Source organism: Callospermophilus lateralis, chromosome 19, assembly GCF_048772815.1.
Source record: "Callospermophilus lateralis isolate mCalLat2 chromosome 19, mCalLat2.hap1, whole genome shotgun sequence".
Taxonomy (NCBI): Eukaryota; Metazoa; Chordata; class Mammalia; order Rodentia; family Sciuridae; genus Callospermophilus; species Callospermophilus lateralis.
The window spans coordinates 5282271-5308681 of NC_135323.1; the positions used below are offsets into that span (position 1 = coordinate 5282271).

Sequence of the window (26411 nt, forward strand, 5' to 3'; positions counted from 1 at the left end):
TGGACATGGCAGCCTCATCGGGGAGCCAGGAAAGGAGCTCAAACCAGCAGGGAGCCCGGGCAGGCTTTGCCTGGCAGCCCTATCTCCTGGGCTCTCTCCCAGCCCTCCCTGCCTCTGCGTCCCTCCCACCTGCTAGAGTCGCTCTGCACCGGCTTCGCTCTCCCGGCCCTGCCCTTTCCTCATGTCCCTGTCTCCTCCTCAGGCCTGAAGCGACAGGACCTGCCCTGCCTGCCTAAAGCAAGCCCCACCTGTGTGACCCAGTGCAGGGGACCTGGTGGCCACTTGCTAAGGCCCCTCAGAGCGATGCTACGCTGCCCTGTGGAGTCTTGCGAGGAAACAGCACAGCTCGCTCACGGAGACGCAGACGGAGGGCCAACTCGTCCACTGGGGGTGAACCCAGACGAGGGGGCAGCTGCCTCGCGTACATGGCCACCCTGGTCCCCATCCACACTCAGCCTCCTGCAGGGCCACATGGACCACGGACAGGAGGGTGCAAGAGGCACTTACCGAGTGCTCATCGTGGTCCATGCTCTGGGCCAGGACAGGACTGAAGGAGATGGGGGACAGGGCCCCTGGCTTCTTACGCACAGCCCGGATCTGCAGGAGGGCCCGGAACGCTGTGCAAAGGGAGGGACTCAGGTAAGCAGGCAGCACCTCAGTAGCATGGGGAGCCCTCCCAGCCAGAGACACTGGGCACCCCACTGGGATACCCTACAGGAGTCCCAGAACTGGGCAGAGCAGATCCTTAGCGGCCCCAGGCAGGGAGGAAATACAAGGTCAAGATGGCACTGGCCCAGGGCCAGCGGAGCTGGGCAGCAGGGGACAAGACCCACCCAGTGCTCCAGACCACACGGCCAGGATGAGAGGAGCCCCTTCAGGCTGCAGGAAGGTTTACCAGGTCCCAAGGGGAGTCCAGGGGCAGAGTCTGGCCACCCAGAGCAGGGAGACCAAACCAGGCTCATCCCTCTCCCCACAAAATGGCCCAGAAGCCACAGCATACTCTTCCAGGAAAGGGCAGGTGAAGAGTGCAGGCCAGGTGACCAGGCCAAGCAGAAGCAAATGGGGCGGGACAAGAGACTCCTCCTCAGCCTCCTCAGAGATGTGTCTTGGCAACATGGTCACAGATGAGGTGCATCCATCAATCCTCCTCCTCTCCCTATGTCCTGTCCAGCCCACGATGGACACAGGCCTCGTGCAGGGAGGAGACCTCTTTTGCACTGACTCCTGACCCCATGGCGTCCGGGCCTCCTACCTCACATCCTCACGCAAGGCTCAGTAGCCCAGGGGAGGGAGGACTCGGGCTGTGAGCTGGAATGGGGTTCGCAGAGCTCCATGTGAGGCAGGACTGGCCCCTTGAACCAGGACCCTGCCCAGCTCACCCAGTGCAGGCCACCACCCACCTGGCTCACTCCCTCCTTCCTGACCCTCATAAAGTCTAGCTAGGGGCACCAGCACTCAGCTCCAGCTGGAGTCCCACCAGCCATTGGGACTGTCTCCTCTGTCAGGCGGAGCCCTGTGGGAGCCCTTGGAAAGCCTGAGCTGCTGGGTGTCCTGGGAAGCCAGATTCTCAGAGGACACAGGGAGGGAGAAGCACAGGTGTGCTGACAGGGCTACTCCAGGCGGAGGGGACACCCCTCAGGGGAGCCTCTACCAGGGTATGCTGTGGTCACTAGGGCCACTCATAAGGCAGACTTGGCCCCCAACATGCCTGCTTCCAAGCCAGGAAGGACTCAGTCAGGCTGGGCTGGCCCTCAGGCTGCCTAGTCTTAATCAGGCTGGGCAGAGCTGTGAGGAGCCCACCCACAGGCTCCTGGTCTGCAGTGTCCCCCTGGGCTTTGGACCGGCCCCCAGACCATGCAGCAGCGTCCCCCATGTCCATGTCCCACAGTCCTAAGGAACTACTGCTGCACACACCTGCACACACACCCGTCCAGGTGGCCTGGCTCCCACAAAGACCCTCACTAGACAGTCACTGGGACATGCTGCTGCTTTCTAGCAGTGGGGTCTGAAGCACGCCCCTGACTCTTACAAGCTGTGACCACAGGCAAGTCTCAGAGTCCAGCAATGACAGGCAGCTTTGCACCTAGCACGCTTTTCCATTTGCAACTCATCTTAACTTTCTCCAAAATAATTTCTAGGTAAATAAGGTTTTTGTTCATTGATCAATTTGGCCCCAGTGTCACTGTGAACATCTGCTCGGGAGCACTTGGCCCTGGCCTCACTCTAACCCCAACTATCCTGGAGGCAGACGACAGACCTGGGTGGCCTTATGCCACCGAAGCTGCCGTGGACACGAACATTAACCTGTCGCCAGCCAAGGCCACACGCTGTATGAAGGTTCAGTGCTGCTCTCCTGTCTCAGCCACAGGGGACACCCGGCCCAGAACTGCTGTGGTGTGGGCTGCCCGCATCTCCACAACCCCGTGTGCAGGCCCTGGGTGGCACTCACGCAGCCGGCAGATGGGACAGTTGTTGGCCTGGTACCGCAGCGTGTCAGCACAGGAGGTGCAGAGGCACAGGTGGCGGCAGGGCAGGATCAGTGTGTCCCGCAGGTCCGACAGGCACACCACACACTCGTTGCTGTTGTCACTGTTCTCGTCATCTGCGGGCTGCAGGGACCAGGGCCTGCCGGTCAGTGGCCTCTGTAGGCCCTCCCGGGCCACCAGCTGTCCTTCATTACCCCAGGAGCCACCATGGCCAAGGGAAGCCCAGAGGCAGGGGCAGTTGTGGAGGCTACAGCTGGCACCATGCTCACTAAGGGGACACTGGGGACTCGAGAACTGGCTCTTTCTGCTTCTCAGATCCAAAGAGAAACTCCGAAGAGCTCCCCTGCTAAGCAGTGCCTGAAAGCTGGGGGACCATCCCTGTGGTGGGAACAACCACAGAGATCTAACTTGTTGGCAATGCTTTCACTAAATCAATAATCAATTTTAAGAAAAGCAGCATGTGGGCTGAGAGCAGGACCAGGCAGATTGACCCAGTTGTTTCTGTGGAGCTTCATTAGAGCACAGCCTGCCCACTGTCCCCGGCTATCCACAGCGCCAAGCAGCTGCCCTGGGGGATGCCAGCCAGCCCCTGGTGTAAGAGCTGAGCAGAGTGCACGCTCGGCTGAGCCGGGCCTGGCCAGACTACTTTGTCCTCCTAGCTCCTGGAGGCTCCCACTGTCCCAGACCCAGCCAGTCTCTGCCTTTCAGAGAGGTTCTAAAAAACAGGCAGCCGGGGCCGGGGCTGGGGCTCAGTGTTGAGCGCTTGCCTAGCATGTGTGAGGCACTGGGGTTCAATTCTCAGCACCACATTCAATAAATGAATAAAATAAAGATCAATCGACATCTAAAAGAAATTTTAAAAACAAAAACAAAACAGGCAGCCATTTCATTCATGCCATACTCTTTTAAAAAAACAATAAATCTGGGCACAGTGGTACATGCCTGTAATCCTAGGGGCTTGGGAGGCTGAGGCAGGAGGATCATGAGTTCAAGGCCAGCCTCAGCAAAAATCAAGGTGCTAAGCAACTCAGTGAGACCCTGTCTCTAAATAAAATGCAAAATAGGGTGGGGATGTGGCTCAGTGGCTGAGTGCCCCTGAGTTCAATCCCCAGTACCAAAAAAAAAAAAAAAAAAAAAAAGAAAGAAAGAAACCAATAAAAAGAGCCAGGCACAGTAGTACACGCCTGTAATCCCAGCAGTTTGGAAGACTGAGGCAGGAGGATCATTAGTTCCAAGTCAGCCTCAGTAACTTGGCAAGACTAAGAAACTTAGTGAGATCTTGTCTCAAAATAAAAAGGGGTAGGAATGTGACTTAGTAGGTTTAATCCCCAGCACCAAAAACGTAAAATAAGAATAACAAAAAATAAGAAATAACAAAGGCAACCAGGTCCCAAGTTCAAGCTCCTCAGCCCTTCCCTGGCCACCTGGGCCACTGCTTTAGCAGCTACCAGAGCTGCCTCTACCTTGGATGCGTCCTCTGGTGTGCAGGACACACTGTGGAGGCGTGAAGCCAGCAGCAGGGGGCAGCCTCGCTCACGGCTGACTATGAGGGAAAAACCTGAAGGCAGCACTGCCAGGCCCAGGCCGCAGGAGGGGCAGGTCCCTGGATCCCAGGCTGCCCTGGAGGACCAGATGGTGAATTACACAAGCCAGCAAACTTGCTGGAAAAAGGACACCATGTCCCGTAAACCTCAGGACTCTATGGCTGAAAGTGCCCAGGCTCACCAGGGGAAGGCAGAAAGGACTGGCCCTTTTCCATCAGCCCTCAGCCAGGCCTGGGAGACCCTGCAAGTCGTCCACAGTGAGTGGGCTTCCGGCAAGGTAGGTAGCACAGTTCCACCCACGGGGACACACCTTGGTCTCCTGGTTGTTCTTGTTCTCAATGCCATAGATCTCCTGCAGCAGGTAGCTGACACGGTCCACCTGGGGAGCAGAGAAGGTGCACTGGGCCTTGCCAGTCCCATCCAGGGCTCCTTTGTACCAACCTGGGCCTACACTGCCTCCATGGCTCAGATCCTAGAGGCAGGCGCAGCTGTGGGGCCTGTCCCCACCTGCCCCTGGGGAGTGGGCTGATGCCAGGAGAGGGAAGGAAACCTGCTCTGTGCCCAGGGAGCAGAGCTGAGGCCCAGCTAACCCACTGACCAACCCACCACCAGAGAAAAGCCACTCTGACTCACTCATCCGTCCCCAGCCCACAAAAGCAACCAGAGTCAAGGCCTGCAGCGAGCAGACGGCAGCCTGCGTGGCTACTGCTCTCTAATGTCTCTGCTCTAAGACACAAACAGACCTCGGTAAGAAGTGCCCTCCTGTTGCTCACCAGTGCCGGAGCACTGGCAGCCAGCTCACCCAAGACAAGGACCCTGACCCCCACTGGATCTTGGACCTACCCAGCACCTTCAGGCTGGGGACTTGACAAGGATCATTCTACCTTCTAGAAGCTAATAAACCCCATTTCCACACTGTAGCTTAAATAGGCCCTGGTACCTACACACTGCTAACTGTAGCCTTGGAAAGCAGACCCCAGCCATGGCCCAAGTCTCAGGGTGGGCACAGTGGCACATGCCTGTAAAACCAGCACATTGGTAGGCTGAGGCAGGAGGATCAGGAGTTCAAAGCCAGCCTCAGCAACTTAGTGAGGCACTAAGCAACTCAGTGAGACCCTGTCTCTAAATAAAATATCAAAAGGGCTGGCAGGGGCTGGGGTTGTGGCTCAGTGGTAGAGCTCTTGCCTAGTGTGTGTGAGGCACTGGATTTGGTCCTCAGCACCACACAAAAATAAATAAAATAAAGGCATACTGTCCATCTACAACTAAAAAAGTTTTAAAAATAAAATAAAAATATATTTAAAAAAAGGGGTGTGGGGATGTGGCTCTGTGATTAAGCACCCTGGGGTTCGATCCCCAGTAAAAAAAAAAGTGTCAGAATCAAGTCTCATGCAGCTCCGGTTAAGGGACCTCCCCTGCTCCACTAAATCCTCACAGTGCCTAAGTATGATGGGACCAGCATAGGACCACAGAATTAATGACCCCAAAGAGAAGCCGCATTGGTCCACAGCATTTGATCTAGGATTCTCCATCTTCCTGTCAGGCGCTGATGGAGTCAGTCAGTCCAGGTCTCTGCCCGATGTGGCCCATCTCTCGCAGTGTGTAAAGAAAGGAGGCTGCAGTCGCCCGTCTCCGCTCCCTCCACCCCTCCATCCAGAAGGTCTGCTGAGACTACTGCATCACAAGCCCACGCTCAACTCGACCAGACTTAGGGCTATGGCAGTGGCCATGGGGGTGGGGGTCATGGTTAGTGGCTGAGCCCTTGCCAGGCACACCTGAGGACTGGATTCAATCCCAGCACCACCACCAAAAAAAAAAAAAAAAAAAGAATGGCTTTGGTAGGTGGTGAGTGTACACACACCCCTCAAAAGACATGCATGGACCCGATGTCCTGGAGCAGGGAGCCCAGTAGTGGGGAACTCAAGGCCACTGTGGCCCAGGAAGAACCGCCCACAACCCCTGGATGGCAACGAGCGCATGTGTGCACGTCTCTCAAGTCAAAGGGGCTGTGACAACCCGACACTTACGATTTGCTTCTGCTTCAAAGGCTTCACGGAGAAGCTGCCATCCATGTGCTGCAGGAGAAGACACAGGTTACCTGGCCAGCTGCAGGCCTCCCCGGCAACCCACATCCACAGCCAAGAACAAGACAGATGTGACCACCATGGAGCCAAGCCAAGACCTCCCAACTGCAGCCCTCAGGACTAGCTTCAAAAGTACCTAGATAACCTTCTAAAAACAGCCCCCTGGGCCCTGCCCTGCTCTACAGACCCCAACTCTCCCACATTGACCTCTCATCCAAGGCCCAGTTATCACGCGCCTCCCCAACATCCAGAAAGCACTCAGACACCAGAATCAAGATAGGCTCTTGCTTTCAAAGGGCCTGGAATAGTCTGGAAGACACACAGGCATAGGCACCCAGGACCACTGGGAGCACCAAAAGGACAAAGGGAACAATGAGATCCTCAGCATCCAGAGAGACACTCCCTTCAGCTTGGACAATGCTCATTAAGGCATCAGATCTGAGATCCTGAAACCACACTGATTACCACTTCCAAGCCAAGGAAGATGGCACTGTCCGACTGTCTGGTAAGGATGGTGGTCCTTGCAGAAACGTCCACAGTGCAGGATTACAGCATTATGAGCTGTTCTTATTGGGTTCTAAACTGGAAGCTCAAAATGGAACATTTGCCCAGGATGGTTCTCTGCCTCGGCCACAGAAGGCAGATGCATAAACAGTGACCACCTCTTATGTAGAGGCTGAGCTCAGGAGCATGGGTAGCCAGCGAGCACTGGAGATGAAGGAGGCCAACCTCTGTCCAGGCACTCACATGGGCATCCTGTGCCCCTAGGACCAGGAGGGCAGATCCAACCTCTCCATGGGATGAACAAGTCTGAGGGGTCCCCGGCCCAGCTGTGCAGAGCACCAGGGACCTTGGTAAAGGGCCAGGTCACAGGAGCTGGGCTCTGCATAAAAGCAGGCAGGAGTTGCAGGGGCACTCAGAGGACCCAGAGGGAGCAAGCAGTTCACAGGTGTGGTGGCAAAGCACAAGGGCCCCAGGCGCGTGCTGAAACCCTCCAGAGTACTGACAAATATTCAAGGGCATGGAGGAGGGAGGGGTCTGCATGGTCATTATCAAACAAGGACACACCCTCTACCTGCAGGAACCATGCAGGCCAGATAGCAGGGGGCAGGCCCTGGTCCACCCCTCAGGTTCCAGAGCTTCACTAGGTGCTGAGCATGGAACCCAGCCCCGAGGCTAACCACAAACCACTGCTCTGTCTCACAGACATCAATCAAGTAAGGACAGAAGGGCTGCCCTGAGCCAGTCAGGATCAAGGCCTGCCCAGCCCAGTAGGGTCAGGGTAAATACAAGCCAGGCAGGAAAGGGCAGTGCATCAGATGGGATGTGACAGGTACCAGGTGACACCTGAGGTACCCTGGGGCTGGTGGAAAATGGCCAGGGCAACAATTACTCCACATCCTAGTGGGAAGTGAGGGCTGGCCTGCCACTCCAAACCCCTTTGAAAAGCCTGCCAATGGGACGCTCAGCCTCAGAACGAGTGTCCTGGTCGTCTCCATCTCCCTGCCCCAGCTTTGACCCTTGGCTCCCCGCACCAAGCCCTGATCCCCCAGTCAGGCTTCTGATTTCACAAGGCCACCCCAACCCCAGCTCCCAGGTCATGGGGTCGGCAGCTGGGATGGCACCTACCTTTTCAAAGGCAGCCAGGAGCACGTGGGCATGGCCGGTCACTTCTACCACTGAAGCCAGGAGAAGGGAGACAGAAGAGAGGACAGAGCAGTCAGGGTCAAGTGCCCCTCCACCCCCGATGGTGCCCATTCCAACCAGCCCCCTTCCAGGTGTGCACCTGGAGACCTGCACCTGTCCCCACCTTCTCTGCCAGGGGCTTTGCCACTCCCCCAGCAGCTCCCGAGCCTCCTGTACTTGGAGCTCCCCATGTCCTGGGCCTGCACGTAGAGGCATCGACCACTGTCACCTCTGGAAGGACACCTCTCACTGACTGGGTAGAAGGGCCTCAGGAAGCAGCCTCCTCCATGCAGGACCCACATGCTAGGACAGGAGGAAGAAGAAAAGCCAACCAACCCCACTCACCATCTCCTTCATCCACCACGGCCTGAATGACCACTGGAAACATGCCCCGGTCCAGGTCAAAGTTCAACTGAGGAGGAAAGGAGGCAAAAACTGTCAGGACTTCAAAAGCCAGGGAGTATGAGATCATGGGGTCATCCTCAGCGTCCCCAATTTTCTACTAGATGAAAGATGTGGCCCTGCCTACCAAGTCTCCATGACCCCCTCAGTTTCTGGCACGAGGAGCAGCAGACACATGCATTTTTAAATTCATTCTCAATAAAGAGTGACCAAAGCATAGACATTGACTGCATAGCACTAAATACTCTAAACCCATTGGCCTGTGTATTTAGAATGAGCAAACTACAAGGCACGTGAATCATATCACAATAAAACTGCTGAGAAACAGAAGAAAATAATGGGTGGAAACCTAACGGGGCCCACTGACAGCAGAGGCCCGCAGCCTCCAGTACTCCAAGAGCCAACTTCCCTTAGCCAGGACTACCCACAAGGAGTAGGGGAAGGCCTGACAGTCAGCCTGCAGTGACCACCTGCCCCACAGGATGTCCCAGCAGAGTCGCTCCTGGGGGGCACACTGCAATCCTGAGTCCAAAGGAGTCCAAGGCTATGTGAACCCTGAGTTCACACCCTGTAAACAGAGACATTCAGGAATGTTCTGGCTGAGAAGCACCCGTAGAGCCCAAAGTGCAGGGCACACAGGTCTGTATTCCTTGCCAGTGTTCCCCCCGGGAAGCTGGCAGCAGAAGCCGAGCTTGGGAATGTGTTCCTGCCCAACGGCCCAGGATAACTTCCATCTTCAGCCCTTCTACCTCTCAGCCTCAGTTTCCTGTGCTGTGAAATGGGTCACTATAGCCCAACCACACAGGTTCAACACAGTGCAAGTGAAGTCCTCCCACAGGCCACACATGAGGACACGGCTGCGGAGTGAATGTTGATGCTATTTAAGAAACAGAGGGGAACACTTTTTCCTAAAATTCACTAACACAGGGAGCCTCCTACTGAAGATTCAGATGGGGAGAAAGGAATCACAGACCACAAGAGCAGCCAAGGTAGGGAACCCAGAGACACCAGGTACCCGGAGGTCTGCTGCCACCTGTGGGGGAGGCTGACTGCCCCAGCCACCCAACATGCTGACAGGCGATGACTCCATTTGAGCAGGTGGCCTGGCTGCCCCTGCCCCAGGCCACTAGCCTGCCTTAGCACATGGCTAACACAGGGTTTCCTGCATTGGAGACTGAGCTCCCCACTAAACTGCCTGTCCATGTGAGAAACCCTGGGAAGGCAGCCCTCAGCTGGACAAACCTGAAACTGCCCCCAAGCCCATACAGGCCTGATCTCCACCTTGCTTCTAAGGGAGCCATGGCTCTGGCCACACAGAGCTGATGGGACATGGACAGATACATTCATGGACAGAGGCAACCAGGCAGAGACACAGGCGCCAGGAGCTGCTGTGGGAGGTGATAAGGCACTGGGGCCAGTTCACATCAGCAGGGACAGGCCCAGAGACAGCAGGTGCTGGCACAGGGCCACACTCAGGAGGTGGGTCCTCACTAGATCACTGTGAACAAGCCTCAGTTTCCCTTCTACAAGGGGAGAGATGCCAGACCTAATGCAGAGGTTCTGAGCAGGGTGGTGGACAGTAGGCTCAACCAGCAACAAGAGCCCAGGAGAAGCCTCTGGTCAGGGAGGATCGGACCAGCCTCACAGGTGGCATAGAGTGAAAAGGAGTGGCAGGTGGCCAAAGAGGATGGCACAGGAAGAGGCTGGGCAGGGGCATCGTAGAAACAACTGCATATCTGAAAGCTGCAGGCCAGGACTGGACATAGTCCAGGAGTGGACATGGTCACACACCCAGGCCCAACCAGGCCGGCAGCTCCTGGGAAACTGGGCTCAGAGTCGAAGGGACCTTCCTTCCATGGTTCCTGCCTTGCTCTGGGGTGACGAGCCATGACAGGAGGCCCCATGGGGAGCCTGTTTCAGTGCACAAGAGCTACTGTACCAGAGCTGCCCCATAGCAAGGCCCTTACAGGCTGTGATTAAGCCCAGGAGAGGGGAGTTCAAAGGTCAGCAGCTGTTTGTTAAGATGATGGAGCCAGAAAGAAGAACAGAGCTTTGTGGACAAGACCCTGTGCTCACCCCTGGGCTGGAGTCCAGTCAAGTACCAGCACCTGGGGCTGAGGGGCCCTCGTGCTCCGAGGAGCCTCCATGCAACTTTGTCTCTGTGACCCAAGTGCGCACAGCCACGCAGTGCTGGTGTCCAGGTGAGATCCAACCGTGGGGAAGCACGAGATCACCTTGGCCCTCTCCCCGCCTCCTGCTGGCCAACTGGAGCTTTCAGGCACCGTGCATGCCACCACAGGCTCGTCACAGCGAGACTGGCCACACTGTCCCCCCAGAAACTCCCACTGCCCCAAGCTCGGCCCACAGCTGGGGGTCACCTACAAGACACTCCCAAATCCTGGGACCAGACACGATGGTGGCAGGACAGCCTTCCACCATCTGCACGAGTCTGAGAGACATTTAATTTTAAGGACAAGAGGTCTTTCTTAGGGAAAGTGGCCACCCAGGGAGAACAGAGCCAGACAGTGGCCACTAGCAGGAGTCAGGTTGCAGTTCTCAGGCTCAAGCAGCCCTGGCAGGGGCCTCAAAGTCCCACCCCACAGAAGCCTTCAGACAAGAGTATCAGCAATCCCCAGGCCAGATGGTCACCAGGAAATAAGGCAAAGGGTGAGGAGGAAGCCCAAAGGGGTGGGGCAGGAACACCAGCAGGGAAACCACCAGAGCTACTACCCACAAAGACCCTAGAGGAGACAGTCAGTGAGGACACAGGAGGATATTCACAGCACGATTTAGAAACAAACCCAGGTAGAAGGGATGCCAGCCAGTGTCAACAGATCCACTGTTCCAGGACTATGCAGGGGGCACCATCTTCGTGACTCCCCGAAGTCCAGCAAGGGAACCTCCTCAACTGATGCTCTTGGCTTGGCCTCCGCTCCCCCAGGCTGCAGACCTCGGCCACACCAAGATACCCCGAGGTCCCCGGGCGTGTTCCACAGAGAACAGGGCCCAGCAGCCATTCCCAGTGCTCAGCGCCCACGGAGGTGTGGGAGAAGTGAGGGGAAGGGTGGGTCCCCATGGGAGTATTACCTCATCATCCTTCCACTCAGAGAAGTCGATCTTGAAGGAAGGCAGAGAGAAGTGCTGGCTCACGCCTCTCTTGTAATGGACGGTCTCGGACTGCAGAAGAGGGCTCTTGGGGCTGTACCTGGGTAGCAGAGAGGGCGGGCTACCCAGGAGCCAGGGGCTCCAGGCTGCCTTCCCTCCCCGACACAGGGGCTGCTCACTTGTCCTTTAGGGCTCCACCCTCTGGTGGGCAGGAGGCAGCCCACCTGGCCAGGCAGCCCCTGCCCCACCCGAGGCTCCCCGGCCTCACTCTGCTCGCTGTGCAGCTCTATCTAGTCACACCCTCTTCCAGAGCCCACCCTGCCTGAGACCTCTGCCACCTTCCCAGACATAGGACACCTGGCCACTGGGTTTTGGTTTCTCCATGGTTTCCTGAATGAACAAGGACTGCAGAGCTCCTCCCCGCCCAGCACCCTGCCCTCCACCCAGAAGTTGCCAGTGTGTGGCTCTGAAATCACACACTCAGGTGCACGCTGGGTGCAGGTCTCCCCTAAATGTCCACCTACACTCCACCACCATCACACTGAAGGCGCTGGGTTCCCTGAACCAGCCCAAAGTTTTGCTGCGGTTTTACTCTGAGTGGATCGGAGGCCCTGGGGACACCAGGTGGTCTCCACTATCTTGCTACTCCTCCCAGCACTGCTTTAAGTACCACCTTCCTGCACAAGTCTCAGCCCCACGGAGTCCGTTCCCAGGGCAGTCTCCCAGGAGAGCATGTCTGGGTCCCAGGGCACATGCACTTCCAATCCTGATAGACCAGTGTCTCCCTCTCCGCAGGTCCTCTCCCCACCGGTGCCCATGCTCGCTGCCCCAGGGGGTTCCCTGGGTCTCTGAGACAAAGGACACTCTTGAGGGCCTGGGAGACTGGGGTAGGGCCTGACCTTGCCACCAGAGCCAGCAAGGGAGAGAACTCCACTGGGAGGCTCACCTGGGATGCAGTAGAAGGACTGGCCCAGGAACTGTTCAGGTGGACCTGGGCCTTCTCTTTGGACTGTGGGACCCTGGACCCACCCCTCTATCTGAGTCTCGGGTTTCCTTGTCAAGAAGAGGGAAGGGGCCAGGGAAGGCGTGGGAGGGCACCTGTCCTGCTATTTGGAACAGAGCTTTCTGGATGGCAGGTCTATGTGCCCAGCCTGGTCCTGGGGATCTGATTCTAGCGCCACTCAGCCAGCACTCCAGGAGGGGAAGCAGGCCTTGTGCCAGGTCTCAGCAAGGGGGACTGGGCACTTCTGCTGCTACCTGGTTCCCAGGGACAGAGCTCAGGGCAGCTGTGTGGGCCACACCAGCCATGCCTAGATGGTCATCCTTGGCTTTCCCAGCTCTTGTGATAGCAGCAGGACCCTCTCCTCAAGCACATTCACAGAATGTGACAGCACAGAGCTGGGAGGGCTGGGGAGTGTGGGAAGGCCTACCACTCAGCACACCAGGCGCATCTGTCCCTGGCAGCCCTGGGTACTCCCCAGTCTCTGGCTCCTCTGCTGTGGTGGCTAAGCCCAAGGACAACTCAGGAGCCACAATCTCCCAGCCATCAGAATGTATCACACAGGAGGCACCAGGGCCCCGAACATCCTGCTGGCTCTCTGGTTATAGCAGGTCACCATGCATGCCCCAGGCCCCGTGGGGTGTGAGGAGAGGAGAGGGAGCTGGCACTGCCATCCAGATACTCCTGCACCTCCAAATCCCCTGCCGATGATAAGTATGTACTCAGGCATCACTAGGAGTCACTAGAAGAATCAAGTGTTGGGGTCAAAGTGGAGCCCCAAGGTGAACGGTCTGGAACAAGGCACCTCTTTCCCCTGGAAAGCTGCCCAGGGAGACTGCTGGCTGCCTGGAGCCCAGGCCCCAAGTCCCTGGGGGAAAGAAGGGTGTCCAAGTCCTTACCTGATAGAACACTCCCTGCTGAGCTCACGACGGGCTGCTTACGGCACCCGTGGGCATGAGGGATAGTGCATGGGGGACCCTAGACTTAAGGGAACAGCTCAGCCACCCTCATTCCCTGAAAGAGTGAGCCTCAAGCCCAAGGTCTGAGACTCCACTCTGTGCCCAATCCAAACCTGGCCTTATCGGGTCTTCCCTGAGGTGTCAGCATGTTTCTGCCTGTCCACAAGGTCACTAAGGCCCAGGGTGGTCTTGCAGGCTGGGGCCACTCTGCCACAGCTGCAGTTAAGTTGCAGGTTGCAAACCCCTGGGACCAGCAGAACTCTTACTTTAAAACAAAAATCCCCGAAAGTTCAAATTTGTCATCGTGACATGTTAAAAAATATATATTTGGACCAGTGCAGCAGTGCACACCTATAATCCCAACATCTGGGAGGCTGAGGCAGGAAGATGGCAAGGGGCCAGCCTCAGCAACTTAGGGAAACCCTGTCTCAAAAAATAAAAAGTGCTGGGGATGTGGCTCAGTCGTTAAGCTCTCCTGGGTTCAATTCCTGGTACCAAAAATATATATAAGTCTATGTATCTGGTCTCTGCCCAGGTTCCCAGCTTGGAGCTCTCCCTCCCTTGGAACCTGCTGGGTGACAGAGAGTCTTTGTTCTAAGGAGGTGACTCTGGGTAGGCTCCTGGAGGCAGCTGGTCACCAGAAAGACCAAGCCTGACCAGAGTCTGGACTTTCATTCCCACTCCAGGAGGCAGAGAGGTTGTGTCCTGCACTCATTAGTAACCTCCATGGACCAAAACAGGTCTGAGGCGCAGCACAGGGGTGGAGCCTGCCTAAGGCCTCACCAAAGGAAGGAAGCAAGCAAAACGTAACCAAGTGCTGAGAGCACAGGGGACGCCCACAGATCCCCCTGTGGTCAGTAAGAGATGAGGCCATGTGGGTCGGCTGCACCCAGGGACTCACACTGCCATGCCATTCAGGAACTCCTCCATGGCCTGGCAGTAGATGGTGATGGCCACACGGGCGTCAGCATCAAAGGTGAACTCCAGGCTGTACAGCACGCGGGGCTTCTCACCGTCCTCAGCAGGGCTGTCCGCGTCGTCTTTGTATCTACCCAAGGGGCAGAGGGAGGGAGCGCAGGGTCAGCTGCTTGGACATGTCTGCTCCTGCTGCACTTGTGGAGGCCACCCCCGGCGGGATGCTGGGACCCAACAACCTGGCTCTACTTCCCTTTCTTCCTGCCCCGGAAACAGGGACCATCTCTTGGCTAGAGACAGCCCAGATACCTTGGGACCTCAAGTAGCATCTGGACCTGCATCGCCTGGAGCTGGGTAACAACTGACTGTGGGGTGCCCTGCACACGGTGGAAACTGAGCAGCCTCCCTGATAGCCACCCATCAGCCTCAGGTGTCTCCAGACACTGCCCCTGGTCCCCAAGAGACGGGGGGGGGGGGGGGGGGGGGTGTGCAGGCGGCTGACTTAAAGGATCAAGTTCCTACAAACTCTTGTTTGTGCCCCCTCACTCCACATAGAGGATGGAACCTGGCCCACCCAGCACCCTCCTCTTCCCAAGCCACAGGCCAGGCAGGACGACAGCTTACCTCACAAGCCGGAGGGAGTCTTTGCGTATGTTCACCAGGCTCCTCAGCGTCTTCACCGGCTCATGGGGGGCGGGAGTGACGTAGGGGAACTAGGAGAGAAAACCCACAGTAATCCCAGGTGAGTCCCTGGGGAGGGCACAGGACAAGAGCAGGAGTCCCGGCTCCAACAGGCTCCGGTCTCTAAAGGGTTGTGCCAGACCCTGGCTTGTCACTCTTGTTTACCCTGAAGGAAACCACAGTCACACAACCAGCACTCAGGCTAAGCCTGGCACTGCCCCAAGTGACCTGGGTACTCAGGAAAGACCTTCAGCAACTCGACCTGGCCAGATGGATCCCCAGGGGAGGCCACCAAGGCTGGGCTCTCAGGCTTCACTCCTGCAGGACATGAAGAAGGTAGCAGACCCCCACCACGACACCTGACCAGAGACATGGGTGCATGTGAGGCCGGTGGAGCTGGAACCGCAGGCATGACACTGCCCTGGGGAAACACGGAGGCACACACACACTCCGTGCTACTTTCACAACTGAGGGAGCATCCACAGTGGTCTCAAAAAAGTAAAGTTAAAACACATCTGCAGGAGGCCTGCGTGAGCCCAGCCTGGGCAGGAGCTCCTGTTGTGCCTGCAGGTCCCACAGGTAGGAGGGCAGCACTCGGCCCTCCAAGGTTTCACATCAACCAGATGCTGTGTTTCTAAAGCAGTCTGGAGAGCCCTGGTCTAGAGGATGCACGCCAGGCCCCAGGCATGCCCAGGAGGCAGCAGCCTTAGAGGGACAGGGTTCAGGGTCTTGCCTGGCCCTTCTCCATCATTTAAAAACTCAGACTTAGCTGGGCACAGTAAAGCACGCCTGTAATCCCAGCAGCTGGGAAGGCTGCGGGGGTAGGACGATTGCAAGCTCAAGGCCAGCCTCAGCAATTTAGCAAGGCCCTAAGCAACTCAGCAAGACCCTGTCTCAATATAAAAAATTAAAAAGGGGGCTGGGGCTGGGGCTGAGTGGCAGACCGCTTACCTAGCATGTGTGAGGCACTGGGTTCGATCCTTAGCACAACATACAAAAATAAGCAAATAAAATAAAGGCATGCTGTCCATCTACAACTGTGAAAACAATTTTTTTTTTTAAATTTTTAAAACATAAAAAGGGCTGGGGATATAGCTCAGTGGTAAATTGTCCTTGGGTTCAATACCCAGTAAGCAAACCATTTTTTGTTTTGGTACTGGGGACTGAACCCAGGGGCAACTTAACCACTGAGCCATATCCTCAGTCCTTTTTAAAGATTTATTTATTTTAAAACAGGGTCTCCCTAAGTTGCTTAATTAAGTTGCTCAGGCTGACCTTGAACTTGGGATCCTTCTGCCTCAGCCCTCCGAATCATTGGGGTTATAGGTATATGCCACCACTCTTGGCCCTATAACCAAACCACACCAAGCAAACAGACAAAAACCTGGGCTCAGGTATTTCCTTCCTAGTCATCACACCCAGGCCTGCCCAGCCTCACAGCCCTGACCATCTCAGTCAGCCCTCTGCCTCCCAAGGACTCCTTCTTGTACACCCTCGGAACTGCTGCCCTAATGCAGCTTTTCCCAGAGTTTCCACGTGAGCCAACAGCTCCTGGCTCCTTGCACCTTCCTTGGCCCCACCCTCTGTCCTCAGAGATTTCCACAACACACCAGAATGCCTCTCTGGCCCCAGGAGGACCTTCCCTCATTTCCTGAGGGTTTGCTGCAACACCCACCTGCCCTCCTTGCCACTGGCCCCTGGACACCTACACCCATTCACCTCCTCTGCCCAAGTCAGCCTACAGAGCCCTGCTGGACTCCCAGATGCACTGCCTGTCAGGAGCCTGGTCCAGGCCACTCCAGTGCCCCTGCCACCCTGCTCTTCCTAGGGGGCTCTGTCCCACCCATTACAACTCAGCTCAGCTATGGGCTCTGCAGCAGGCCCTCCCCTCCCGTCACACACCCTCTCTCTCTTTTTTTCTTTTTTTTAATATTTTTTACTTGTATGGACACGATATCTTTATTTTATTTTTTATTTTTATGCTGAGGATCAAACCCAGGGCCTCACACATGCTAGGCAAGCGCTCTACCACCGAAACACCCATCACTCTCTCTTCTGACCACCCTTTGGTCCAATGTTTTTTCTTCTCCTCCTCCTTCCCCTCCTTTCCTTCTTTTTTTGTACTCAGATTGAATTTAGGAGCACTTACCCACAGAACCACATCCCCAGCCCTTATTTTTATTTTGAGACAAGGTCTCACTAAGTTGCTTCGGGTCTTGCTAAGTTGCTCAGGCTGGCCTTGAACTTGGGATCCTCCTGCCTCAACCTCCTGAGCTAATAGGATTACAGGTGTGTACCACTGCGCTGGCAAATGTTCTCTTCTTTATGATCTGGAACACACCCACACTAGGGAACAAGGGAAGGATCTGACTTCTGCCCCCAGCCCCAAAAGACCCCTAGGCACACAACAGGTGCCACATGTGTGCACAGCTATGTACATGCACTTCTCTGCTGCCTAGTGAGAAATATCTAGAAGCCATATTCCCTTCTTGGGATCATATCTCTTGCGTGCTATTCTACGGAATGGGGTTGTTGAACACCTCCCTATTGAATACCAGTTCAATAATGGCTGCTCATCCCACAGGGACCCACCCGGCTGGCTGACCTCCTAAAGCAGTGTAGGGATGCACCCCATCACCCACACCCCACTTCATTCAGCTGTAGCCTCGCAGGAACTCTGCCCACTTGGAGTGACTCAGTGCTTGCTCATCCTCACAGCAGGGCCGCCCACCCCAAGGCCATAAGAGCCAATCCCACTGGGATCTACCTGGACTGGGCGGCTGCCCAGGAAGTTCAAATCCATGTTCTCTCCAAAAAGGTAGCCTTCAGGGTGGGGGGTGTCAAATTTCTCCCCTCCCATGAAGAAGTGTGAGGCAAAGTAGTTTCCTGTTTAAAAAAGGAAACAGAGTTGCAGGTTATGAGGCTCAAAAAGTCTGGTCCTGGGGAAGGATCCATCCTGAGGAAGCCAGTGCGCCTGGCCCACAGCCATCCTCCAGCCTCGCTCCTTCCAAGGCTGCCCACCAGCCTCTGGCCCCTCCGCTCCAGGCCCACCAGCCATTCTAAACTCCCACATGGGTTCCTTCTGTAGTGGACAGAGCCGGGGCAAGGACACGCCCAGGTAACACCCTACCCTTGCGCATGACCTCGTTTAGAAACAGTCTCTGCTGACACAGGCAGCAAGTGAGGATGAGGTCCTAACTAGGTTGGGATGACCCTCAGTCCAGTGCCTGTTCTGCTCCAGGAGAAAGGAGAGGTGTGGACAAAGAAGCACACAAAAGTGACGACAGGGCAGGGATTAAAGGGACAGAAGCCCAGAAGTGACACAGGGCCTCCAGGGGGAGGACAGCCCCACTGAGGCCTTGACTTCTGGGTTCCAGAACCACACAAACACTGCTGTTGTTTCAAGCCACTCTTAGTGGTCATCTGTCATAGCTGTCCCAGGAAACAGATGTTCCCTGACCTCAGACCAAAGCAGAGCCCAAAAACAGGAGCCCCAAAGACAACCCCTCAGTTATGACCACGGTTGACAACTACATGGATCTGGTCACTTCAGTTGTGCCCGGCTTTCCACAAAGACTGAGGCTGCAGCAGTTCCTGCCCGGCCCTGGCACTCAGATGCCGAATGCACGCTCCTCTTGGGAGGTGTCAGATACCCGTCCACCTAAAAGAACTGAGCTACCAGCTCTGTTGGAGAACCAGGAGAGTGACTCTACAAGCTTCCTGCCCCGACGCCTGCCCACCCTGCTGCAGCACAGAGGACCTAATAGGAGGGTCCAGGTGACCTCTGGGCCTCTGAATCGGGGGATACTCAAATAGTGCATCCCTGGGCTCATGAGCAGCAGGGACTTCTATATCCAGGAGCCCGTATGGGTCCCTCCTGGGGCCCCCAGGGAGAATTCTGGGGCCCTCAAGTAACCAGGGGCGCCTTGAGGGATCTGTGCCCTTCCTGAGAACTGCAGCCTGTTATGGGAGTCATGACCACAAAGGCTGGCCGGGCCTGAGTGATGAGGCCACAGCTCCTCCCCAACAACCGCAGGAAGGGGCCTAACCTCAACTCAGCCCTAGGCCACATAGACCAGGAATTGAGTCAAGTGCAGCCCAACACAAAGAATAGTGGTGCTCGGTTAACCAAACACGACCCCTGGATTTTGTGGACCACTACCCAGTGTTCCACAAAACAGGTCAGCACACAATGAGCCATGTGGAAAAAAAGACCCTTTCCAGCAAGGCCTTCCTGGGCTATTCCTCTTCAGTTTGTGACCTCCAGTCTGGCATGGTGGTGCACGCCTGTAATCCCAGTGGCTCGGGAAGCTGAGACAGGAAGACCTCAAATTCAAAGCCAGTTTCAGCAATTCAGCAGGGCCCTATGCAAGTTAGTGAGTTCCTGTCTCAAAATAAAAAATAGAAAGGGTTGGGGAGATGGCTAATGGGTAAAATACCCCTGGGTTGAACCCCCATTATCCAAAATAAATAAATGTATGTCTGCAGGCTGCACCCTGAATCTGCTTGGCGCGCACTGCTTGGCTAGTACTCTCCCTCCACACGCTCGCTGCCTTGCCCCACACATTCTGATGGCCTATACCCCAGGGGCTCCAAAATCAGGGTAATTTTAGGCCTTTTGCTCTTCAGCAGAACAAATGCTACAAACTCATATCTCTGGATCAAGATGCAATAGGCAATTACTACTTCTTGTTTGCTTTAAGTATTTTTTATGAGTTGTCTACATCTAACATATATTACTTGCAACCAACAAACTATTTTTAAAAGATCTGGACCTGAGCCAGTGGTACATGCCTGTAATCCCAGCAGCTCAGGAGGCTGAGGCATGAGGATTGTGAGTTCAAACCCAGCTTCAGCAACAGTGAGGCGCTAAGAAACTCAGCAAGACCCTGACTCTAAATAAAATACCAAAAAGGGCTAGGGATGTGACTTAGTGATTGAGTGCCCCTGAGTTCAATCCCAGTACCCCTACCCTGACAAAAAAAATCTGAGACCTGGGACAGGAGGATTGTTGGCAGTGGTTACAATAATACAGATTTGGAACCACTTTCCAGGATAAGAAGGATGGAGGTCACCTGAAGTACAAGACACAAAGGTGGACCTAATGCTGTGAGCATACACCTCAACAGAAGCATTCAGAAGGGGAAGGGCCTGATCTCAAGCTGTCGGCTGGTATACCCTCACTGTTTTTGTTTTCTACCTGTTTTTATTGGTGCATTGTAGTCACACATACCAATGGGATTGTTACATATTCACACATGCCACATGAAATTTGGCCAATATCATGCCCCAGCACATCTCCCTCTTTACCATGCCCCCGACCCTGGTCCCTTTCCTATTTTTTTTTAACTTTAATTTTTTTTTTTTTTTTTTTAAGTTGTAGTTGACACAATACCTTTATTTATTTTTACGTGGTGCTGATGATCAAACCCAGGGCCTCGCACGTGCTAGGTGCGTGCTCTACCCGCTGAGCCCCAGCCCCACTTTCCTCTTTCAATCTCCCTTTGATTCTCATGAGATCTCCGGCCACCACGCCCATCTTTTCCTTTTTTCTCTCCAGCTTCCACATGAGTGAAAACACATGACTCTCTCTAGTTCCATCCATTTTCCTGCAAATGACATAATTTCATTTTTTCTTTACAGCTGAATGAAACCCCATTATGTTTGTGTGAATGTGTATCTCCCCCCCCCTTTTTTTTGTTATCATGATTGAAACCAAGGTTAGCCACTGAGCCACACCCCCAGCCCTTTTTATTTTTTGAGACAGGGTCTCCTTAAGTTGCTTACAACCACACTAAATTGTTGAGGCTGGCTTCGAAACTGCAACCCTCCTTGCTCAGCCTCCAGAGCCACTGGGATTACATGCCTTCATCCATCTGCTAACAGACACCTACTCTGGTTCCATAGTTTGGCTATTGTGAATTGTGCTGCTATAACATGGGTATGTGTGTACCACTGTAGTATACAATGACCTCAATTCTTTAGGATAAAACTGAGGAGTGGTATAGCTGGGTCATATGGTAGTTCCATACCTAGTCTTTTGAGGAGCTTCCAAATTGACTTCTATAGTAGTTGTATTGATTTTCAGTCCCACCAACAGTATAAAAGTATTACTTTTTCTCCACATCCTCTCCAGCATTTATCATTGTTTGCATTTTTAAAATATATTTTTTGGTTGTTGATGGACCTTTATATTTATTTGTAAGTGGTGCTGAGAATCAAACCCAGTGCCTCACACATGCTAAGCAAGTGCTCCACCACTGAGTCACAACCCCAGCCCCCTCATTGTTTGAATTTTGATGACTGCCATTCTGACTGGAGTGAGATGAAATCTCAGTGTAGTTTTGTTGTTGTTGTTGTTTTGGTTTTTTGGTACCAGGGATTGAACTCAGGGATGTGTGCTCACTGAGCCACATCCCCAGCCCTATTTTATATTTTAGAAACAGAGTCTCACTGATTTGCTTAGTGCCTTGCTTTTGCTGGCACCATCCTCCTGCTTCAGCCTCCTGAGCTGCTGGGATTACAGGCGTGCACCCGCAACCCGCCTCAATGTAGTTTTGATTCACATTTCCCTAACTGCTAAGGATGTTGAACATTTTTTCATGTATTTGTTGACCATTTGTATTTCTTCTTTTGAAAAGTGTCTAGTTCATTCTCCCATTTATTAACTGGGTTATCTGAATTTTTGAGGTACAGTTGTTTTTTTTTTTTTTAATATTCTATATATTAATCCTCTGACAGAAAAGTGCCTACCAAAGATTTTTCCCCCATTCTGTGGGTTCTCTCTCCACATTCCTAATGTTTCCTTTGCTGTACAGAAGCTTCTCAATTTGATGTCACTGAATTTCTTAACTCTTAGCATTATTTCCTGAGCTGTAGGGTCCTTCAATTTGTTTTGGATTTTTTTGTTTGTTTTTGGTACCAGGGATTGAACCCAGGGATGCTTAGCCACCAAGCCACATCCCCAGCCCTTTTTTGTAATTTTATTAGAGACAGGGTCTCACTGAGTTGCTGAAGCTGGGTTTGAACTCATGATCCTCCTGCCTCAGCCTCCCAAGTCGCTGGGATTACAGGGTGTACTACCGCACCCAGCTTTCAACTTGTTTTTTTTTTTTTTTTTTTTTTTTAATATTTATTTTTTTAGTTTTCGGCGGACACATCTTTGTTTGTATGTGGTGCTGAGGATAGAACCCGGGCTGCACGCATGCCAGGCGAGCGTGCTACCGCTTGAGCCACATACCCAGCCCTCAACTTGTCTTGATACTAGGTCTACATCAGGATTTTTGCCAAGTAACTTGGAATTAGATACTATGGATTATCAAAACTTTGTTAATTCTCATTTACTTGTTTATGGGATCAAGGTTTCTCTACATAAAAAATAGTACTAGGGGACACGGTGGTGCATGCCTGTAATCCCAGTTACTTGGGAGGCTGAGGCAGGAGGAAGCCAGCCTGGACAATCTGGACAGATTCTGTCTCAAAATGAAAACCAAAAAAGGCTGGGCCTGTTACCTCGGAGGTGGAGTCTTGTCTTAGCAAGTGCAAGGCTCTGGATCCAATCCCCAGAACGCAGAAAGAAGAAAAAGAGCTAGAATTGATGCTGAAATGTGTACTGTTCCAGAACTAGGTTATACTTAACTGTCAGGACATGAATGAACTGAATTAACCATGGGGGGAAGTAGCCCAACCACCTCAGAAATACGTTGTCAACATATTTTGGCATTTTTGCTTGCTATTGGTAAAAACGGTAGCTATTTGTGTTAATCGGTTGGGAATCTGTAACAGCCACTGAAGCTATAAGTTAAATTCTTTCAGAGCATTATTGATTTTTTCAGATTCTAATTACAATTTAAGTACACATCTAGGTTGCAGACATGCACAGTATAATCAATAAGACTTTCAAGCATTAAAAAAAAAAAAAAAAGTCCCATCCCATCCTTGTCAATAGGGCAGTGCACAGTGGCAGGGACCGTCACAGGCTGGGACCACCTTGCTCACCAGCTGGGACTGAGCCAGGACTGCACGCATCCAGAGCTGACACAGGACGGCACAGGCCTGCAGCTGCTGACAGAGAAGGAGGAAGAGGACCTATGTCACAGAGCATCCTGGAACTCATGGGTGGACACCCACACATGCAGAAAGAAGGCAAGGAAGGTCACACCCAGGGCCAGGGAGATGTGATGGGCGCTGGGGAACTGCTATCCCTTTATTTTTCCCCAAGAAAGTAGATAAACAAATATAAAATGTGTTAACTGTGAATTACGCATTAAGTTAATTATGCATTTGTTACATTATTCTCTATGTTGCTTTTATCTTTCAGTGCTGGGGAGTGGACCCAGGACCTCAACACACATTAGGCAGGCACCTGACCACTGAACTGCTTCCCCAGCTCTTTCTGAGCAGGATGCTGCTACATTGCTGAGGCTGCCCTTGAACTTGCAATCCTCCTGCCTCAGCCACTGGAATAGTTGGGATTACAGGAGTGCACCACCGTGCCCAGCTTATATTTTTGTATGATCACTTTTTTTTTTACTTGTTCTTTTTAGTTATGACAGTAGAATGTATTTTGACATATCACACATACATGGAGTATAACTTCCCACTCTTGTGGTTGTTCGTGGTATGCAGTTACACTGAAGGTGTATTCATAAGTGAACACAGGAAAGTGATGTCCATTCATTCTACTGTCTTTCCTGTTCCCATCCGCCCCTTCCTCCCCTCCATTGTGAACCTCCCCCTCCCATTGTGAGTCAGCATTTTCATATCAGAGAGAACATTAGGCCATTTGTTTTTTGGGATTGGCTTATTTCACTTAGCATGATAATTCTATGTTTCACCCATTTACCAGCAAATGCCATAATTTCTTTCTTCTTTATGACTAAGTAATATTCCATTGTGCATATGTACCACTGCTCACATTTTTTTAAAAAGGAATTTCTAAGGAAGGAATGTGTGCATGGGGAAACTGGTAGCAGTTCCTGGAAGGATCTGTATGTATGTATGGGTATAAACAGAAACACATGCATGTGCACTGTGTGTGCACATGCCCGTGTGTTAAACATGTCTGCACGTATGTCTACATGTGCACACACACACACACACACACATCTCAGGACTAAGAGGCGGCGGCAGAGCTGCCAGGAGGGAGGGAGAAAAAAGGAAAAGGAAGTGAGGGTGAGAAATAAGAAGGAAGATGTGACAGATGCCGAAGGCCACAGGCACTGGCTCCCCACATCTGCTGTGGTGGGTGTGAGCTGGGGCGGGTGTGAGCTGGGGCTCTCCAGCAGCCCCGCTTCCCACTCAGAAAACTGAGCACAGAAGTTTGATCTGGGCCTCAACCCTGTGGACTCTAGTGGCCAGTAGAGCCACTGCCGATCACAACGGGCAGCTGTTCATCCACAAAGAGCTACATGAAGGTCTTTCCTATGAGAACAGTTAGAAACCCTTCTCTGGTCACAGCTACAAGGCAGATGCTCCTGGAGCCCAGAGCCTGGGGGCAGTCCTTAAACACCATGGCTGGAAGAGCTTCACCGTCTCCCCATCTGCCCTGTCACTGGGACTCCAGCTCAGATGGTCCATCTCCTCCCTGCCTGAGGATGCAGACTCTGTCCTATTTACAGGCACTAGGTAACCTGGACAGTGAGAAGGTGAATGGTCACAGATGTCACCCCAAGCCCCCCACGCCTAACCTTCCACTACCCAGTTTTCATTATATCCAGTTTACCAGAGGCCTGAGCTTGGGACACACCAGCTCAGAGATTCCTGGTCTGGACCCTTGAGGAGCATTTGTACCCTAATTCATGTGGGACACCTCAACAGCCACAAGTCAGCAGATGTAGAAGGTCACTGAGCATCTTGGTGCTGGGACATACTAGCCACAAGGCCCAAGAGCCACCTGTCCCACAATGTGGGTTCCAAGTGTCTGACTCAACTTGCTGTGCCTGCCCCTGTGCAGGTCACTGCCCCAGGCGCTAGTCCCTGCAGCCGGTGCTAGCCACAGCTCTGCACTCAGCCTCCCCTGCTACTGTGGCCTTAAGACTCAACCTCAGGAAAAGCAACCCTGACCACCTGTGGGCCAGCTGCATGGTGGCTGTCAAATCCTCCCGCCTGACCAGCATCTTGCACAGTCTCAGCTTTCCTCACAGAGTTGGTTACATTCCGTCCTCCCTCTGCCTGAGACCAGACGCCACTTACAAGTGGCCACAATGCTACCCCCTTGTGACCACCAGGTTGGCCCCACCCAGGAAGTGGATGAGAGAAGGTGGATGACACCATGAATCCCGGGCAATCGGGTTCAAGTAACCCACTCTGGACACACAGTCAAGAGGTGGCATCTTCACTGGAACTCCCTACGTCCTCAACCAGGCCATTAACAAAGACGCCCAGGGCACCCTTCTGAAGAAAGCCTTTGGGTCAGGTGATGTGCTGGGCTGCCTGGGTCATGGCTCCCACCAAGGGGAAAGGAGCCTTACAGGCCAGCTGGTTGGCAGGCAAGGGCTCACTGGCTCCACCTGCTGGAAATTCCTCTCATTCTCTACTTGGACAGGTGTTCCCAGTCACCAGGTTACCAGCTGCACAAAGTTGCTGACTTGGTGCCTGTGCCACTAAATCTGCTGGGCCCTGGACTTGTGAGATGAGAACATCACAGGTCCTGGAAGTGCTGCTCTCAGGAATGCCCCTCCTGGCCCCACATCATCCCACATGGTAGGCAGGGAGGGCAGCCCCCACAGCCTCTGGTGTTGGAGGGGGTCTGACCTGGCTCTAGTCATCCCACTTATGATCCCCCAGTTGAGTCCACACTTGTGCCCATGACAGCATGTTTCTGCCTGCCGCTGTGCCCTCAGCCCCACTACACTCCAGCTGGGTGACTCTGGGCTACCACCTCTCTAGCCTCACTGTCCCCATCTGTAACATGGAACAGGAAGTCAACACTGGCTGGAACCCTGATATCCCACCTGCAGAAGGGAGACCCTGAAGGCCAGAGCACTGCCATGGCAGGGAGGAGGAGCAATGCACCACCGTGAGCTGGGGACAACAGAGACCCAGCAAAGACTGGTTCACACATCTCCATAAGCTACGGCACCTACTCTGGGGGAGCAGAAGAGCTGCCCTCCCCAGTCTTGGCAGTGCCTTTCAGGAAACAGCCTCCATGGCCCCCAGGGAGGCCCAGGTGCCCGGGCCAGGGGGCGGCTGAGTGTAGAGGAGCTGGGGGGATGCAGGGGCAGCTGGCAAGGGGACAATCCCACAGCCATACACCCTGCACGGAGCCAGGCTAGGCAGGGAGGGAGGAGGCAACCCAACACCACCCTCCACTTCACAAACCACTCAGAGGAAAGAAGCTGGAAGGATGCACTGAACCCAGTGGAAGGGCACAGGAAGCCAAGCTGAGTGTGACCCTTGCAGGCCCAGACGGTGGCCATGCTTGGTTTGAGGTTGTACAGGCAGAAGCAGTCACCACCCAGGGTCATCCAGGAAATGCAGGACATTTCCCAGAGAACTTCTGGGCCCCATGAAAAACAAAGGCCAGCTGGGCCAGGGCCAGGCCACAC

General features: G+C 53.9%; 1 protein-coding gene across 3 annotated transcripts in view; it reads right to left on the reverse strand.

Moving 5' to 3' along the window:
- The window catches only part of Mgrn1 (mahogunin ring finger 1), a 45488-nt gene that overhangs the window by 8094 nt on the left and 10983 nt on the right, over positions 1-26411 (reverse strand). For all 3 annotated transcript variants that reach the window (XM_076840613.1, XM_076840612.1, XM_076840611.1), the window contains exons 2-11: positions 17630-17748; positions 14806-14894; positions 14168-14314; positions 11290-11407; positions 8146-8212; positions 7744-7793; positions 6058-6105; positions 4341-4409; positions 2450-2609; positions 508-617 (exon numbers count right to left, since the gene is read on the reverse strand). In XM_076840613.1, coding sequence (XP_076696728.1) covers positions 508-617; positions 2450-2609; positions 4341-4409; positions 6058-6105; positions 7744-7793; positions 8146-8212; positions 11290-11407; positions 14168-14314; positions 14806-14894; positions 17630-17722 — 951 coding nt within the window. In that variant the 5' untranslated portion in view covers positions 17723-17748. The remainder of the gene's footprint in view (positions 1-507; positions 618-2449; positions 2610-4340; positions 4410-6057; positions 6106-7743; positions 7794-8145; positions 8213-11289; positions 11408-14167; positions 14315-14805; positions 14895-17629; positions 17749-26411) is intronic.